Source organism: Ahaetulla prasina, chromosome 2 (genome assembly GCF_028640845.1).
Source record: "Ahaetulla prasina isolate Xishuangbanna chromosome 2, ASM2864084v1, whole genome shotgun sequence".
In the NCBI taxonomy this organism is placed as follows: Eukaryota; Metazoa; Chordata; class Lepidosauria; order Squamata; family Colubridae; genus Ahaetulla; species Ahaetulla prasina.
The window spans coordinates 153,774,941-153,791,812 of record NC_080540.1 but is presented as its reverse complement, the minus strand read 5'-3'; the positions used below and the strand labels follow the sequence as shown (position 1 = coordinate 153,791,812).

At 38.0% G+C, this 16,872-nt stretch overlaps 1 protein-coding gene across 11 annotated transcripts in view; it reads right to left on the bottom strand.

Annotated features, from left to right (window-relative positions):
- SCN8A (sodium voltage-gated channel alpha subunit 8) overlaps positions 1–16,872 on the bottom strand; it is an 87,648-nt gene that overhangs the window by 10,261 nt on the left and 60,515 nt on the right. For 9 of the 11 annotated variants that reach the window (XM_058171549.1, XM_058171551.1, XM_058171555.1 and 6 more), the window contains 4 exons: positions 13,823–13,977; positions 12,574–12,747; positions 5,932–6,054; positions 1,230–1,514 (listed from right to left, as the gene is read on the bottom strand). In XM_058171549.1, the coding sequence (XP_058027532.1) occupies positions 1,230–1,514; positions 5,932–6,054; positions 12,574–12,747; positions 13,823–13,977 (737 nt within the window). The remainder of the gene's footprint in view (positions 1–1,229; positions 1,515–5,931; positions 6,055–12,573; positions 12,748–13,822; positions 13,978–16,872) is intronic. The other 2 variants (XM_058171559.1, XM_058171558.1) reach the window with 1 other exon arrangement.

Sequence of the window (16,872 nt, the reverse complement as noted above, 5' to 3'; positions counted from 1 at the left end):
TAAAAATACTATCACTTTTGTAATTAAAATAATGAAAGGAATCTTCATCCAGTCTTTTAAACTTTCTGATTAATAATTTTTTTAGGATGCAATCAGCCTTTTTTTTTTATAGTATCACAGATCTTGAAATCTTCAAATACATTTGCAGAAAAACCTGGAACTATAAAACAATAGACATACCATACCCTCACCCTCACTCAAAAAATCCTCAGCGAAGTTGCTCTATGATTCATTTCCAAGAGACTCCTACCCCACCTCTGCTTCTTGTGAATATACACAAAGACTAATTCTAGAATATCATCCAGGTTGTGAATGACTCATAGGCAGTGCAGAAGATTGCTCTTGGAGGAACAGATGGACTGCATGCATGAAATAAGATCATTTGGATCACAACCTATCTTCAAGATGACCACAGTTAAATATCAATTGGTAAAATCCAAAAACAAAAGTGAACAGAGACTGTATTGCTTAGAATATATTCAAACTAGCAATACCTGCCCTCCACATTTTCTAACAGCAACATGGAATTAAGAATTCTTCAGGAAGCTATAGACCACTCCTCCCTCAAAGCTAAAATTACCAGTTATTTAGCTCAGACCCCTCCTTATAGGAACAGATCAGTGGTAGGTTTCAATTTTTTTTACTACCGGTTCTGTGGGTGTGGCTTGATGGGTGTGGCATGGATTGGTGGGCGTGGCTGGTGGGCGTGGCAGGGGAAAGATATTGTAAAATCTCCATTCCCACCCCACTCCAAGGGAAGGTTACTGCAAAATCCCCATTTCCTCCCAATCAGCTGGGAATTGGGAGGCAGAGAATAGATGGGGGCGGGGCCAGTCAGAATTTTTACTACAGGTTCTCCGAACTACTCAAAATTTCTGTTACTGGTTCTCCAGAACTGGTCAGAACCTGCTGAAATCCACTTCTGGAACAGATCCTTGCTATTTCCACCTTCAATGATTAAAGAATAAGCTGCTCTTAAATCCTCACTAATAAAGGGGATGCAAGTGAAAATAATAGATTCTTTCCCATGTTAATTACTTCAAAAATGGAAATGAGTTCTTGATTGGCTCCTTATAGTCGCTGCAAAGTACAATAAAAAAGCGAAAACATTTGGCTGATCCATCTGAATATGGGAAAAGATACATGGGATTTACAAAAGGAAAACATTTTAAGATTTCAACATTTTGGCAATTATACAATAGCCATCAAGCAACAAAAATAGAACTTACAATTTGTAGAAGGGCCAGGTACCCTGCACCGACATTGTCAAAATTAATCTTCACATTCTTCCACCGAATCTCTGTTCCATTGGGATCCATCAGCTTCTCACACTCTGTCTTGTTGTTCACCTCTTCTATTTCAAATCGATACTCAGCCGTCTCATTAAAGCAGTAATGATACTTCCCAGCAAAAAGATTAACCCCCATAATGCTGAAAATCAGCCAGAAAATAAGGCAGACCAACAGCACATTCATAATGGATGGTATAGCACCCACCAAGGCATTCACAACCACCTGTATTGGAAGGGAAAGGAAGGAAGAGAGTGTTTCAGTACAGAAAATTTGATGACTTCGGTTTTACAAGCAAAACATTCATTTGTCTAGTTTTAGTAAGGGGAACAGAAACAAGGCTAGTCCCATAAGACTCATTTTAATTCAAAAAGAATCATGTGTCTCCAAGCATTTTGTTTTTCAAAAAAAATTTATTAAATAATTTACCCAAACAAATATTAGCAATTAGTTTTATTTCTTTTGCCACTCAATAGGTGGTAAATAAAAAAAGAAAAATTAAAATGTCCAGGCGAGTCTAATATCCAAGTCAGACTCATTTTTTTGAATCAGACACATGTAAATTAACTTAGCCAACAATCTTTCCCCATTTTAAAACCAGATTCATAAATTTTTGGGCCCTGTTACTCCTACTCCCATGAAGATAAATGAGGAACTTTAGCTACATGTTTCAAATGGGAGTAGGAAAAGGTGCCAAACTTGTTCTAAGATTAATATAAAATTAATCAGGACTATATATCCTTTAGTAAGCAAGGCCAGAAGTGTCCCAGGAGCTGAGCATGCATATTTGCAAGCTCAAAAAAAGAAAAAGCCATATTCCCTTTTCTGCTTCACAGCAAATAAAACTCATGTTTTACAGTTCCCTTCCTTCCTTCCTTCCTTCCTTCCTTCCTTCCTTCCTTCCTTCCTTCCTTCCTTCCTTCCTTCCTTCCTTTCTTCTATAATATTTGGACTTAGGAAATGTACTCCAGCTTATAACTATTTCTATCTTCTTTCAAAATTGATAACTTCAATCTTAAGTGTTTATAGACTTAGACTTTGTTTTAATAATGTTTTCGTACCTTAATATTTAAACAGAAATGAAGACATTTGCCATCTATAGTTGTTGGTCTAATATATATGAGACAATCAATAAGCATCTCTTTTGTTTCAGAATTAGAAAATTAAAGCTATCATTCTGAAATTATTTAATTTACGGAGCAGGAACCTATTAATATACACACCGCAGCATTCATTCTTAAAAAGAAAGGGCTATATGGTAGGACTGTGCATATCCTCCCAAACAAATACTCTGAAACACACAGAAACGAGTATGATGCACTTATTTTGAAGATGTTAAGACATCAAGCAATTTTTTAGATTTACACAATATTTTGAAAGCTGTCCCTCACATTTCTCCACTTCAGTGAGAATGCATTTCCATTATTTTGCCAGCAATGATCACTCTTTAGAATGATTTGCAGAAATCTAGTATTTGGCATCCGTTGTTGTCTTCAGGGTTAATTTCCAACATGACACTGATTTTTAGGCAATGATATTTCTTTTAAAAGAAATGCCACTTTAGACGTTTTTTTTACAACAAACTCCTGAAAAAAAAAGGGAGAACTAGGCACATCTCCCTCCCTACTAAAAGGTTATGAACCTCTCCCATAGTACAAAATGAACCCCCTAATCTGGATGTTAGAGAAAAATGTTGTTTCTCTGTTGAATATGGAAAACTTCTAGATAGAGCCTTTCCCATTGACTGGACATGAGGAAAGTGTTTCTAGTGGAAGGTCAAAATGCATGTCAGCAGTAGGAATTAGCTCTCATGGCACTGTAATCTCCCTGTCTCCTTCTGTCAGCTCTGTCTCCTGGGGTGGAGGTAAATATCACATGAACTTCCTCCAGTCAAAACCCTCATCTACTTTCTGCTGATTACTGTATTTTTTTTAAGTGTCAACAGATGGCGCCATTATTTTATGTTAAGTTTCACAATGGTGACATAACATAATTTGTGTTTAGATGCATAATCCTCTGCAAAAGTTAGGCATTGTATGAAGCAGAAAAATTATTGCAATCAACAGCCCATTGACTTCTGAATAGAGGCCTATCAGAAATAACAGAAACTATTAACCTCAACGTTATCAGTCTAAAATTTCAGATACCAACTGAAAACTAAAAAAACCTTTCTTTATTCTTGAGATGGAATAATGAATGAAATAAAAACCAAGCAAATTTATTGGTCATATTGTTGTGACTTGACACTATGTTGCGTTTTGATTTGCTCTGTATTTGTTTTGTATAACAGGACGAAATGTATCTCTTACTTTTCTACTCATTCACTTACAATGTAATCATTATGCCCCTACTTTAAACAAATTATCAAAACCACTGCAAACTATTATGAGAAAGGGAACATGGCTTTTGTGTGACAACTGTATATTAGAAATAGGAAAGTAGGGCATGCATAGTTCATAACAATATTTTAATTCCCTCCCCTCAAATATAAAGAGTTGAAGATATTTTTTAAAAAATATTAAGTTGTTAAGCCATAGAGAAAAGCAAAGAACGATATTTAATGCTGTTTAGAAAAAAACATTTTGTTTTGTTTTTTTCATTCTCATGAAGTCAGTTTATACTGATGGCAAAAAGAAAGTAAGGCCTGAATCATATATGGATTTAAATAATTTCTAACTAGCTTTAAAATGCCTACCAGGAAAGAGCCATTCTCTGTTAGAAAGATGCTGGGAAACAATTTTTCAAGCCAAATTAGCTAAAATGTCTGATAATTTATGCTACAATACTTTCATTAGAAACACTAGTTTCTCTTGAAAGTAACTACAATAAAAGCAGCTGCTGAGTTTTTTTTTTTTAAGTAACATTTGTACAGGTCAGAACAAATGTCAGTCCACATTCATATCTGAAGTACATTCCATTGAATTTGGTCAAGGTCTAATACTGCCATCCCGAACAAATTTACTACTACAGAGTAAGCCCACCAAAATCAGTAGGGCTGATTTCAATTAAAACAATAGCGAACAAGACTGTCCTGTTAATTTAGTTCTGCTTGATGCCTAGACTAACAAACTCAAACCTAAAATGATAATTGAACATGATCATTTTGAAATCCCATTGAAAAGAATGGTTGTTCTACAACCACAATTTTCTTAGGATTGGCCACAATTGATTATACAGTTATATATCCAGGTATCAAAATATTGCATATTGTTTCTCTGTGTGAATAACTCCCCTGTCCCTGTGTATTTGTCTTTAGTATGTGGAGAAAGTTAAATAAGAATTTTTTTAACAGTTGTACAACACAGGAAGATATTAATATAAGAAATAACATCTAATTTCTATGTAAAACCAAAAGATGGCACTTTAGCAATGTAATTTAGTAAAACATAATTATGTAATGCACCCACTTCAATTTACTTTTGGAGCAGGTATAATATGCAATTTCAGGAAAAGATTGGATTTTAATTGAAACTTTCAGCTAAACAAAATCTCTGTACAGGTTAAACTAATGACTAATAATCCCTGACTTTTTTTTTTTTTTAGGATCTATTTTGAACACAGATATTTTCAGATTTTTTAATGAAGGTTGAATCTCTTCTCTGTAACCTCTCCTATTTTTCATTCTATCAATATTGTTCCAATTAAGAGATTGAATTAGAATGCACCACACATATCGCCCAATCCTATGCATTCAGAAGGGGCTCGTTCCTTAATAAACTATAGGTTCACAGCTTTCAAACTTGTATCTTTTTTATATGCCGTGCATTACAAAAAATCAGATTGGCAAATCTCCTTTAAAACATGGATAAGTTCAATATGTATAAAATGGCGTATTGCAATAATTTCCAGAAAGTTCAGGTTCTATGCTTTGCTTGTGATTTGTTGCTAACATCACAGTGAAAGGGGAGAGTGGAGGGGAGGGGCATAAAGCATGTCAACAGGAAACGGGAAAAGAGGGAGAAAAGCTGAGCTATCAGTCAAGGCTGCCAGTCACTAACGGACTGGACTGAGAACAACGAGGTGCAAATGAGAGGAATTAAACCAGAAATCTTTTATTTGAGGGGAGTGTTAGATCCCCCCTCCCCATATCCAGCCCTTTTCTGCAATCCTGAATATACCCCCAAACAAAGCAGGAGCAACTTGAAAACCAACCATTGTGTTTTGATCTCTTTTTTTGGTCCATCATAACTTCGGGGGAAGGGAGAAGAAAAACTTGAGGTGGTTCAAATTCTGATTCTTTGCACCTGGTGATTCTCCCTGTTCCAGATATATAGCCAGAAATGCCCCCTTGAATGTTACAGGTATTAAAAGCCAGGCCAAAAAAGAGCAGCCAAGTGCCAACAAAGAATCTACAAATGACAGGTGGTTTGGGCCAATAATGAGGCAGCTTAATATATCTCCCTTTTTTCATTAGTATGTTATTGTTGTCATTATTACGGCAATCATCGAATAAAAAAAGGGAGAACTGTGCGGCAGGGTGATGGTGAATCATAAACAGAGGGAAGTGATCACGTCAGCAGCTGCATCGTGATCCTGTTTGTTACGTCTTTCTACCAGTTTGATCGGTTCTAGCATGCTTTAAAATAAAAAAACCCATAATCCACAGGCATGCAGAAGGATCAGCTCGCTAATGGCATCTTACCCTCATCCCCTCAAATCGGGACAACGCTCTTAAAGGCCTCAAGGCTCTGAGTGTCCTAAGGGATTTAATGGCACCTAGTTCCGAGTAGCCCAGGGCATTAGCTATAAGGCTGACTAAAGAGACCTACACAGAAAACAGGAAAAGAAAGGAAAAAGAAAAAAGAAAAAAAGAAGAGGTTCCAGACTGTTAGCATAAATCCCCTAGCACTGGCAGTATATTCATCCCCCAAATTGGGCTGCAGGCCCGAGCCACCCCCATTTACAGTGACACCGAAGAAGGCAATGGCCATCAGCTGCCTACAGCGCTTCACTGAAAGGACCTGGAAGGAAATAATGCAGTTGAGAGAGGCATAAATATAAAACAAAAGGGGAAAAATAAGTGAGAGAGAGAAAGAGAGGCACAGACACACACACAGACGGAAACAGGGTCTGTTGGAGATTAGGAGCCCAAACGGATGACAAGAACCTTACCCTCGCCCTCTTAACAGTCTGCAGGATCCCAGCAGCTCCCATTAAATTAAGCCAGACAAATTTTTAAAGGACCTATGAAAAAGAATACAGATAAATACACACTCTGCACAAACCTCCTTAATTCTCTCATTCGGGTGGGGAGGGGGAAGTGGGGATGACCCACTGACATCGCATCACAAAATTAAGAGGAAAAATAAATATCTGGCTTTCCAAGCTTCTCCTCTGAAACAGCAGTTTGTCTCTTTGCAACCTTTGTGTCAGAAACCTTTTCTGAAAGGTTTCGTATCAGCTTTCTGTTTGCTGGTGTGGGGAATAGGTGGCATGAAATAGCTATTGCAATCCAAAGAATCTGAAGGCCATCTAGTGGAGAAGGCTATTCTTTTCTCTTATTCTAAATTACAACAGGACTGTATTGCACTACTGGTGAGGACTAAGAGCCTTTCCTCATATTAGGAGTTTAATAATTCTTTATCTCAGGCTTCCAAATTCTGGTACCACCTACCGGTAATATGTGCCCAGCTACCAGCCTATTACCCCTGGCCAGAATAATAGGTAGCTGTACTCTTTGTTGCATAAAGGTGCTTTTTCAATAGGCAACCGGAGTGTTTTTCAAAAAGCAATGGGACTTGGGAAAAAAACACACTTTTGAGGCAACTATAATCTGCATGACTAAGAATCTCCACAGGCATTCTTTATTGAAAAGTGTTTATCATGTTGGAATGCAGCATGTTAGCTTCTTGCCAGTGTTTATACATGATAGGTCTGATGAGAATTGGGGTCCTACAACATTTGAAATTGGAGTTCACCATAAGATGCCAGTTCCTTTTCTAATGCCTGAGAATGCATTCTGGGAGCCAGTTCACAAATTACCATTTGCAGTATGGCTGCTGCTTTCAGGATTGGCTCCCATTTCGCTCTGGAATAAATACAAATAATATGACCAGGCTCAACATATGTTTGCTTCTGATTATAGGCTCTATATTCTATCTACTGACCTGCACTGTAGCAACAGAATTACAGGTCCATAACATTTAATATAGAGCCATTCAACCTGCAGTGGATTTGGGAAAATAATAAAAATAACATTTGCTTATCCAAAGTCCTTGGGAGAGACTTAGTATGTGGATCAAAATGCCAGATCCAATCTAAACATTTGGCTGGCTGCAATCAATAATAATAATAATAATAATAATAATAATAATAATAATAATAATAATAATAATAATAATAATAATAATAATAATAATAATAATAATAATAGTGTCCTGCATAGCGCTTAAGCTTTTACAGTAACATAAAGAGGAAGTATGGATAAACTAGAACATTTTTGCTCTCTTTGTCTCTGTCTCTCATTCTCTCTTTTGATATGTATTATGGGATGTACTGCACATATGTACGTATGAGGGTACATAGAAATTTCAGTACTGTACTACCTTTAAGAGAAATATTTTCACTTATGTCTCCCTAAAACATCTTGTCTAACATTTTTAAACTTAACCTTCCATAAGTAAGGCATGAGTTATTGGAGACTGTTTTAAAAATATTAATTTTAGTTAATGTTTTATGTTAATTAAATGGAATACAGTAGTACTGCCTGGAATGCTCCAAAGGAGAGAACAATACTTTTAAGCAACTGCAAAAGAACTAAAGTTAAGGACACTGTTTTTTCAGGGCTGACAATCAGATTGGAGAATAATATGCTGAAGCTTTGAAAGTATAATAATATATACTTGATCTGGCTGGGAGAAGCAACTGATTATCTCAAAGGTGCTCTTCAAAAGGCAACTGGACTTTCTTAATTGGTCAACGAAGAAAGTCTAGGAACCTTTTGAAAAGCCTTTGGGACAATCATGACCTGGATGATTGAAAATCTCCATAGATAGCTGATTGTCTCCCATTTTGGGGAATCCACTCCAGAGACAGTTTGTCCATTGTAGGGTTGGCCTTCTGGAATGGCTTCCACAAGTTGTGCTTGGCCCCAGTCTTGGTTCCCTTCCAGAAGCATTTGAGTTCCAGAGTGCATTTGGGGACTGACACCAAATACTCTTTGAAGTTTAGGTTTGTCTGTTTTGACCTCTGGTTTTATGCTACAATGTTTTCAATGTTATTGCTATTTTCTTTTATTCTGTGAGCCCCAGAGAGTCTGTGTAGGATAGTGTCAGGACATAAATGTGAAAAAATAATTAATTATAAGGTAGTCAACATGGGTCTGTCTTCAGATTGCTTCACTGTTGTTCACCCTGATCTTGTCCAAGTGGATTTCTAATTGCCGTGTCCAACATGAAGCCATTTTTAAATAAGCAAATCTCCTAACACAGCTATTTTGTCAGTATTTCCTTTGCATGTTTTCAAAATGCCAATGTTTCCCGAGCCCAATAGGTTATCAATTCTATATTGGTTAAGGAAATGATAGATGGACTCTGTAAGTTGGTCAAGGAGCACTAGAATACCTGAACTAAATGGAGGGTGGATAAAAGAAATTTTGAGAACCTAATAACTGAAAAGTGGGAATAAGTCAATAAATAAAAAATATATAAACTGGTAAAGACATTAGTTTATAATAAATGAAACCAGAAATGCATTTGAAAATGTATCAGTGTTGGGATAAAAACTGTAAAATATCTAATTTAAAAAAAGTAATTCTATTTTTAAAAGTCAGACAATTCACAATTGTACTTCAACAATATTTTGCCCATCCATGCAAAAGCACTGAAAGATAAAATATCTTAATAGACAATTGTAACTATGGGAAATATTCCTTTAATATGATATAATTACCCCCAAAATAAGAGCCAGTGAACTCAATGCAACTTACTTCTTAGCAGACATGAATATGATTGTATTTTAAATTTCATTGATTTCAATAAAATAATAATAAATGTGCCTAATCACTTCCACTGGAATATGTCAAATGGAACAGACTTTAGACTTTGAAAACTGGTCTTTTAGCCAATCCTGCATGAATGCTAGGGGTTTGGAGCAGAACTGCTCTCTTAAGCAAGGAGAAATTGATGGAAAAAATGTTATTTTCTAGGATAGTCTCTTCTGTAGGGTCCTATAAAGGAAAATGTTTCCTGCCTCATCAATTATAGATCTCAGCAGGAAGAAACTTCTCCTATTTCTTGAAGGAGGCTAACTGGGCAACGCTGTTTTAGAAGAAGCTCTTTCAGTCACAGTTACTCTCTGAAATTCATTAAAGGGACTGGACTTTTTTTCACACATCTCCAACACACTGAAACAAAATGATGTGAATGTCTTATGAGTTGCAGGAACTTTAATAAGTGAGGTAATGGCATTTTTCCCCAGGATGATGGCCATGATTACAGGATCAAAGCCCCAGTGCTTTGTTTGCGTGTGAGAGACATTGACACATGTGCAAAAGGGTGAGCTTCAGTGGTGGGTTTCCAAATTTTTTACTACCGGTTTGGTGGGCGTGGCATTGCTTGGTGGGCGTGGCATTGCTTGGTGGGTGTGGCTTGGTGGGCATGGCAGGGGAAGGTTACTGCAAAATCCTCATTTCCTCCCTATCAGCTGGGACTTGGGAGGCAGAGAATAGATGGGGGCGGGGCCAGTCAGCCTTTTTACTACCGGTTCTCTGAACTACTCAAAATTTCTGCTACCGGTTCTCCAGAACTGGTCAGAACCTGCTGAAACCCACCTCTGCTGAGCTTTCAATCATGTAGTCATGACCATATCTTGACTTTTTTGCCTCCTCTCCAGATGATTCTGAAGGTATATAGAAATCCCTCTGAATATTGGCAGTTATGGGTAAATAACTGTTAATAACAATTATAACAGGTATTGAGGTGAATGTAGTTAGATCACACTTTGAAAATACTATTCACTCAAAATGAGGGGTAAATGTAATATTAACATCTTGTCCAAAAGAACAAATCCATATATGGTTTACTCAACAGTAAGTCCCACTGTGTTCAGTGAGCCTTATTCTCTGGCAAGAGTGCTGAGGAGTCAATTTTAGAACAATACTGATGGATAGGAATTAGCATGGTCTTGCATTTCATTTATGGTTTGCATTTGTAGATAACAAACATAGGAAAGAAAAGCATAATTTTATAAAAATATAAATTTTGGAGCTTAAAGATCCCCTTGGAGAAAAAAAAATACACTAAGGGAACGACAGTTATGTTAAGGAGATGATTTTTTTCTCAACACAAACAGACATTGAACATTTTTTTTTTTTTTAAAAAAGATCTAGGATATATTTCTCTGAACCTTGAAACTTAACTCTAGACTAATTAGAAACACATTGATTATTTACCCAGGATAATATGTTAGTTTTCAAATGATAAATTCATATATATAGATTTGATATTTTGATATTGGACTAACAGTAATCACATTTTTCCCCCTAAAGAATGAAACAAAAAATAGAACAGTACAGGGCAGCACAGTAGTAACGAACTATACTGAAGATGTATGTGGGGAAACAAACACACAGAGATACTCAATGTCTGTGGAAATCTGAAGAGAACAAGAAAAGAAAATTGTCCCCAAATGTCAAAAATATTAGTGATCACAGCATTTCCCATTAATAATGCAACATCAAACACCATGCAGACCTCTAATGCCTTTTTAGCTAAGAGTAGGATGGACTTTTGTTTTAAAAGATCAAGACCAACTTCATTTTGCTTCTGCTCACAATTTAAAAATATTTAAAGCATTCTTTTGTAAATTTTATTTAAACAGTAACAATAACAATAATGCTATATGCAAGTAAGGCCTAGAAAATAAGGGCCCTATCAAAAATATTATATCATTTTCAGGTCTTCTATTCCACAAAAATAGCATGTTAATAAATAATACAGATGGTCAATGGAAATTCCCATTGCTTCAAGAAAACAAGTATTTTGAGACCTAAAGGTAAAGGTAAAGATTCCCCTCGCACATACGTGCTAGTCGTTCCCAACTCTAGGGGGCAGTGCTCATCTCCGTTTCAAAGCCGAAGAGCTAGCACTGTCCGAAGACGTCTCCGTGGTCATGTGGCTGGCATGACTCAATTCCAAAGGCGCACGGAACGCTGTTACCTTCCCACCAAAGATGGTCCCTATTTTTCTACTTGCATTTTTTACGTGCTTTCGAACTGCTAGGTTGACAGAAGCTGGGACAAGTAACGGGAGCTCACCCCGTTACGTGGCACTAGGGATTCAAACCGCTGAACTGCCGACCTTTTGATAAATAAGCTCAGCGTCTTACCCACTAAGCCACCATGTCCCTCATATTTTGAGACCTAAACTATATTAAATTAGAATGTAAAAATTAGATATATAAATGTAAGATACATGCATGAGAGCAAGTATATGTTCAGTTTGCCTTTTGGATCTCAGTCTTTTGAAAGGTAAGTTGTGACAAACAAAAAAAAGACAATAGTTCTATAAAGTGGCTTTGGGAATATTATCTAATATTTGTAACTATTCATAATTTGTCCCCTCCATATCTTGTGCCTATGGCTGGTGAAGATTTTGAAGGAAAGGCCACATTGTTCAAGAGATACTGAAAGAAGCATGGGGGGGAGAAGAACTGAACAGGCAATCACTTAAACCTTCTGTGGTGGAATTGAGAGACTGCATTTTTTATCTAAGATTTTATTTCTTAAGGAGAAGCAAACATTATATTCTAGCAGTGGTGCAAACTTGTCTTTCATTCTTGAACAAGATAAATCAAGATTGATTTTGAATGTGAGCCTTTCAATTTTCCCAATTCATTTTCCTGTATTTTATTTTATGGATAAGATAGCTCTAGTGCGCTCTCATTATTTCAGCCGATTGTACAACTCACTGACTCATTTCTTTATTTGAGATTTTGGATGGAAGGAGAAGGAGAAGTCATGCATCTTAATAGAGCAACAGAAGTTAAGTTTGCTTTGCACTTCTGTTTGTTTCTATATGACTTCACTATTTCTGTGGCATTTTCTTAAGTTTATTCCCCATTCGAATCTCAGTGAAAAAGTGGACCTGAAAGTGAAATATGGAAAACTTCCTCAACAATTAACATTCTTATCATTTTGATAAGAATGGGAACAACAGAATGTTTTGCCTTAGAAAAGATTTAGAAAGAAACAAGGGTAACAATGCTAGATCTTATTTATTTAGATAAATAAGGTACAATCTCAGATCTTCAGGAAAACAGCAAAAAGAAAAAAAAAGATACCTACTGCTACAATGAGGAAATCCAACCAACACCAGGCGTTCGTGAAGAATTTCACAAATCCATAGGCACACCACTTCAACAACATTTCAAGGATAAAGATGTAGGTGAAGACTTTGTCAGCATACTCCAGGACGGTACGTATTGTTTTTCTCTGTTCTATATAAATATCCTCAAAGGCCTAAGGAACAAAAGAACATCAATTGTTATTATATCTTAGTCTTGGCATTAGAGAGCTACAAAGATGTTTTGCTTTGATCTAGGTTCTTCTGGAGGATGCTGTTGTAGATGAATTCAGTTTACACATATATATTTATTTGTGATCTCTCAGCATTTAACTAGAAGCCTTGACTTACTAGCTTGACCTGTGTGAGTGGAGGGCTGGTGCGCACCTACATTCACACACCGCAAGTCAAGATGTGCGTGTGCGCAGGCCTGCTGCTCGTGTAAGTCAAGCTGCACCCGCACATGCGTTTGTGGGTCAGCCTTCAGCTTGGTTGCAAACAGGCCACAGCCTGGTAGTGGGTTGTGGCCCAGGAGTGGGAGACCCCACCTTATGTGGTTGCCTTGACTTATGACCATAAAGGCTTATGACCAGAAATCCGGTCATACGTCAAGGACCACCTGTATTAACTCAAAGCCTGCCTAAAAAGGCAAAGGAGCTAAGTTCACATCTTTAGAGCCCAATTACTACCCTTCTTTCCTTCCTAAAAATCAAACATTATCATATTGATTTGATTTGACCTGTCTGAGATCTTCTCTTTGTTTCCATACTGCCCAATCTTAAGGAGGGACCAATACTAGCAGAGTATTAGTTTCAGATAGGGATCTATACGTAATCCTCATACTTCTCTGGGTAAGCACAAATGGACATTTAGTATTTATCACAAAATGCGCCTGAGACAAAATTAAGCACCTCAACCCTTGTCATGAACATGAAATACTGTTGCAAGGGGAGAACAGGTCAATCCTTCCCTAAAGGACCCCTCACCCTCAGTATAAGGTCCTGCAGGAATATCTGGAATATCCTAAAAAACAGTCAAATATATTTGTACAAAATCCTTCTGCAGTAACTTTAGCAAGGGATTATTTTCACTGTGAATGTGCCAGGGAGGAATAATTTCCTATCATGCAACTAGGACACCTCTGGTTGCTGCTACCTAACTTTTTTTTTCCAAAAAAGGGAAGGCATTTGAAGCTGATTCATGGATTTCACATACTGTTCAGTTTGACTAGCAAAATAAAATGTTGCTCACCAAAGCTCCACTGCTGAGCAAGATCATGAAGATAATGAAGGTTTCAAACCAGTTATGTTCCACAATGAGGAAACATGTCTTTCTTAAGTTCCACCAAGACTTTCCCAATCCTTCTTCTATGCTGACTTGGCAGCATTTGAACCGCTGCACACAGCCTGCAAAGGTAAAAATAATTTTCTTATTAATTTTGTTACAGATAACAATCCCAAGAGTCAGTCATTTTCCAGCTGTAAGGTATTTTCCCATTATTCATTCATTCATTCCAAAATGCTGTCAATTAAAATTAGCACTGAGTTACAAAAGATTTTACAGATGTACAAATCTCTAGAGTTGTGCAAGTCTTATAGTTAAATCTCAAACCTCTAATAACATGCCATCAAAAGGAAACAAGATAGTTATTCGATAAAATAATATAGTAAATATTGCTATAAATGTAAGAGGCATAATGAGTTTCAATCATGTGATTAAATAGCATATTTGCACCTTCTTCATAATGATACTTGAGAGATTGGTAAAAATTTATAATATTAGTATAATTTCAGATTCCATTCAATTTATTACAAACATCTCCAATCTGCAGTCCATGGGTCACATATGGCCCTGGACAGTTAGCAATGTGGCCTCACAAGACTAAACTTTTAACATTATTATAAATTTTGTATTATAAAAGTATATATTTTATATGTGGCCCAAGAAAATTCAACTTCACTCAATGCGGCCCAGGCAAACACAAGGGTTGGGTTTATTACATTCACTCTTCCCTCCAAATGGGATTAATCAGGCCATTGAACAACTGAAGGTAGAAGGAATAAGGTAAGGTAAAGGTTCCCCTCGCACATATGTGCTAGTCGTTCCCAACTCTCGGGGGTGGTGCTCATCTCCATTTCAAAGCCGAAGAGCCAGCGCTGTGCGAAGATGTCTCCGTGGTCATGTGACTGGCATGACTAAATGCCAAAGGCACACGGAAAACTGTTACCTTCCCACCAAAGGTGGTCCCTATTTTCCTTTTTTTTTTTTTTTTTTTTATATAAAAAGTTTTATTGGTCAAAAAAGATTTATGCAAATACATATCAGGTATGGTAAATTTTCATTTTTCTTATACATGATAAGAATTTTACTCAAAATTTTAAACACATACAACAGCCATATGGCAAGCAGGTGATACGAAGTAGCTAAGTTTCAATCTTACATACACAATAATGAAGGGTCAAGAATAATCAGAATATCATACGAAAGAAAATAAGAAAAACCAACACAATACCAAATATCTTTGTCACTTCCTAGTTTTGGATCTCAGAACTCTGGGCTCAGCCTGACCCAATTCCAGGGCCGCAACAGCGGCAGGCGCCTCCCCCCCATGGTCTATAACCTCCCTTCTTCAATTCCTGGGTCATCTAAATCCAGGAGGGCTTTGTGTTCCTCCACGTAGGCCGCAGCCTCCGCAATTGTACTAATTTTTTTCGTAATGCCCTCCCGGAAAATCATCAATCCCTCTGGCATCAGCCATCTGAAGCCCACTCCCTTCTGGTACAATTTGTTTGATAAAAAGTAATATTTCTTTCTCATTTCACGTACCTGTCTGGGAATCTGCCTCAGAATGGCTATCTCCCTGCCCCTATAAGTCAGTGCCCCACTCCTATGTTTTCTAAGAATTTCATCTCTCGTCTCTCTTTTCACAAATTTGACATGAACCTCTCTAGGAACTGCATGCGTGCGTGCATATTGTGAATTAACTCTATAAACTCGATCCACATCCCAATTCATAAAATCAACACCTCTCCCAAGAAATTCTCCCAACAGTTTAGTCACAACATCTCTCAAGTCTTCTTGGTCCACTTCTTCCAAATTTTGAAACCTAAGGAAATAAGACATTTTATCCATCTGTAGTCCAAGCACAGCATTGCTTGTCGTCTCCCTCTTTTCTGCACTGCCGCATCTCACCCTCAGACCTTCCACTTTCTGCTTATTTTCTGCTGAGACTTGTTGAGTATCCTTTAAATCCTTTTGGATAGTCACAATTTCTGCTCTTATTTCATCAGTTTCTTGTCCATATTAGATAACTTTTCCAGAATTCTCTCCATTTCTCCAGCAGTTGGTCTCTGACCTTTTGCCATTTAAAAAAAATTTTTCAAAATCCTCAGGCAAGCACAGTATCCTTATAATTTCCTCCGGATCCACCAGGGGGCACTCACAGGAGCAACGAGTCCAGAGTACAGTTAATCAACCAGGAAGCCGAAGGGAAGTGATGTCACCAAGATTCTCATAGTGAAGGCGGAAGCTGGACGCCACCATTGTTCCCCAGAGGGAGGGGGGGCCTCAAACCCTCCCTCCTAAATTTCTCCATCACCTCTTCTCTCCAGAGCTCCACAAAACCGGTAATCTTGTTATTTTAAGTTCTCCTCTCTCCAAAGTGGTTCGTACTCCTTCCAGTCGCAGGGAGAAAAACCCCCGCACTCCGGAATACTCCACTCACGTTTGCCGATATTCCCTTCCCTTCTTCATTCCTCAATTCTTCTCCGTTCCCTGTTCACCACCAGGCTGCTGCAATTATAAATCCAAAGCCCCGGTGTCACCGGGCACAGCGGCCCAGGCGACGACCAAAGTAATGGCCGCGGCCTGTAGCCTCCGAACCCCGCCGAGCCTAGGACGCGCCAGCATCGGTCCCCCCAGTCCTGTATATCGGCTGGGAGACCCCTGGCGAGCCGTCCGTGCGGCAGGTGTCCTTTTCGGAACACCTGGCCCCTAAGGGCCTCGGCGGCGGCCGGATTCGGACACTGGAGGCAGGAGAAGCCTTCCAGACGTCCGTTGCCACCGGACACCGGAAGTCGTCCGTGGTCCCTATTTTCCTACTGGCATTTTTTACCTGCTTTTGAACTGCTAGGTTGGCAGAAGCTGGGACAAGTAACGGGAGCTCACCCCGTTACGTGGCACTAGGGATTTGAACCGCTGAACTGCCAACCTTTCGATCGTCAAGCTCAGCATCTTAGCCACTGAGCCACCACGTCCCTAAACCAAATTGAAAGGCTAAGAACAGAAATATAAACTTACTT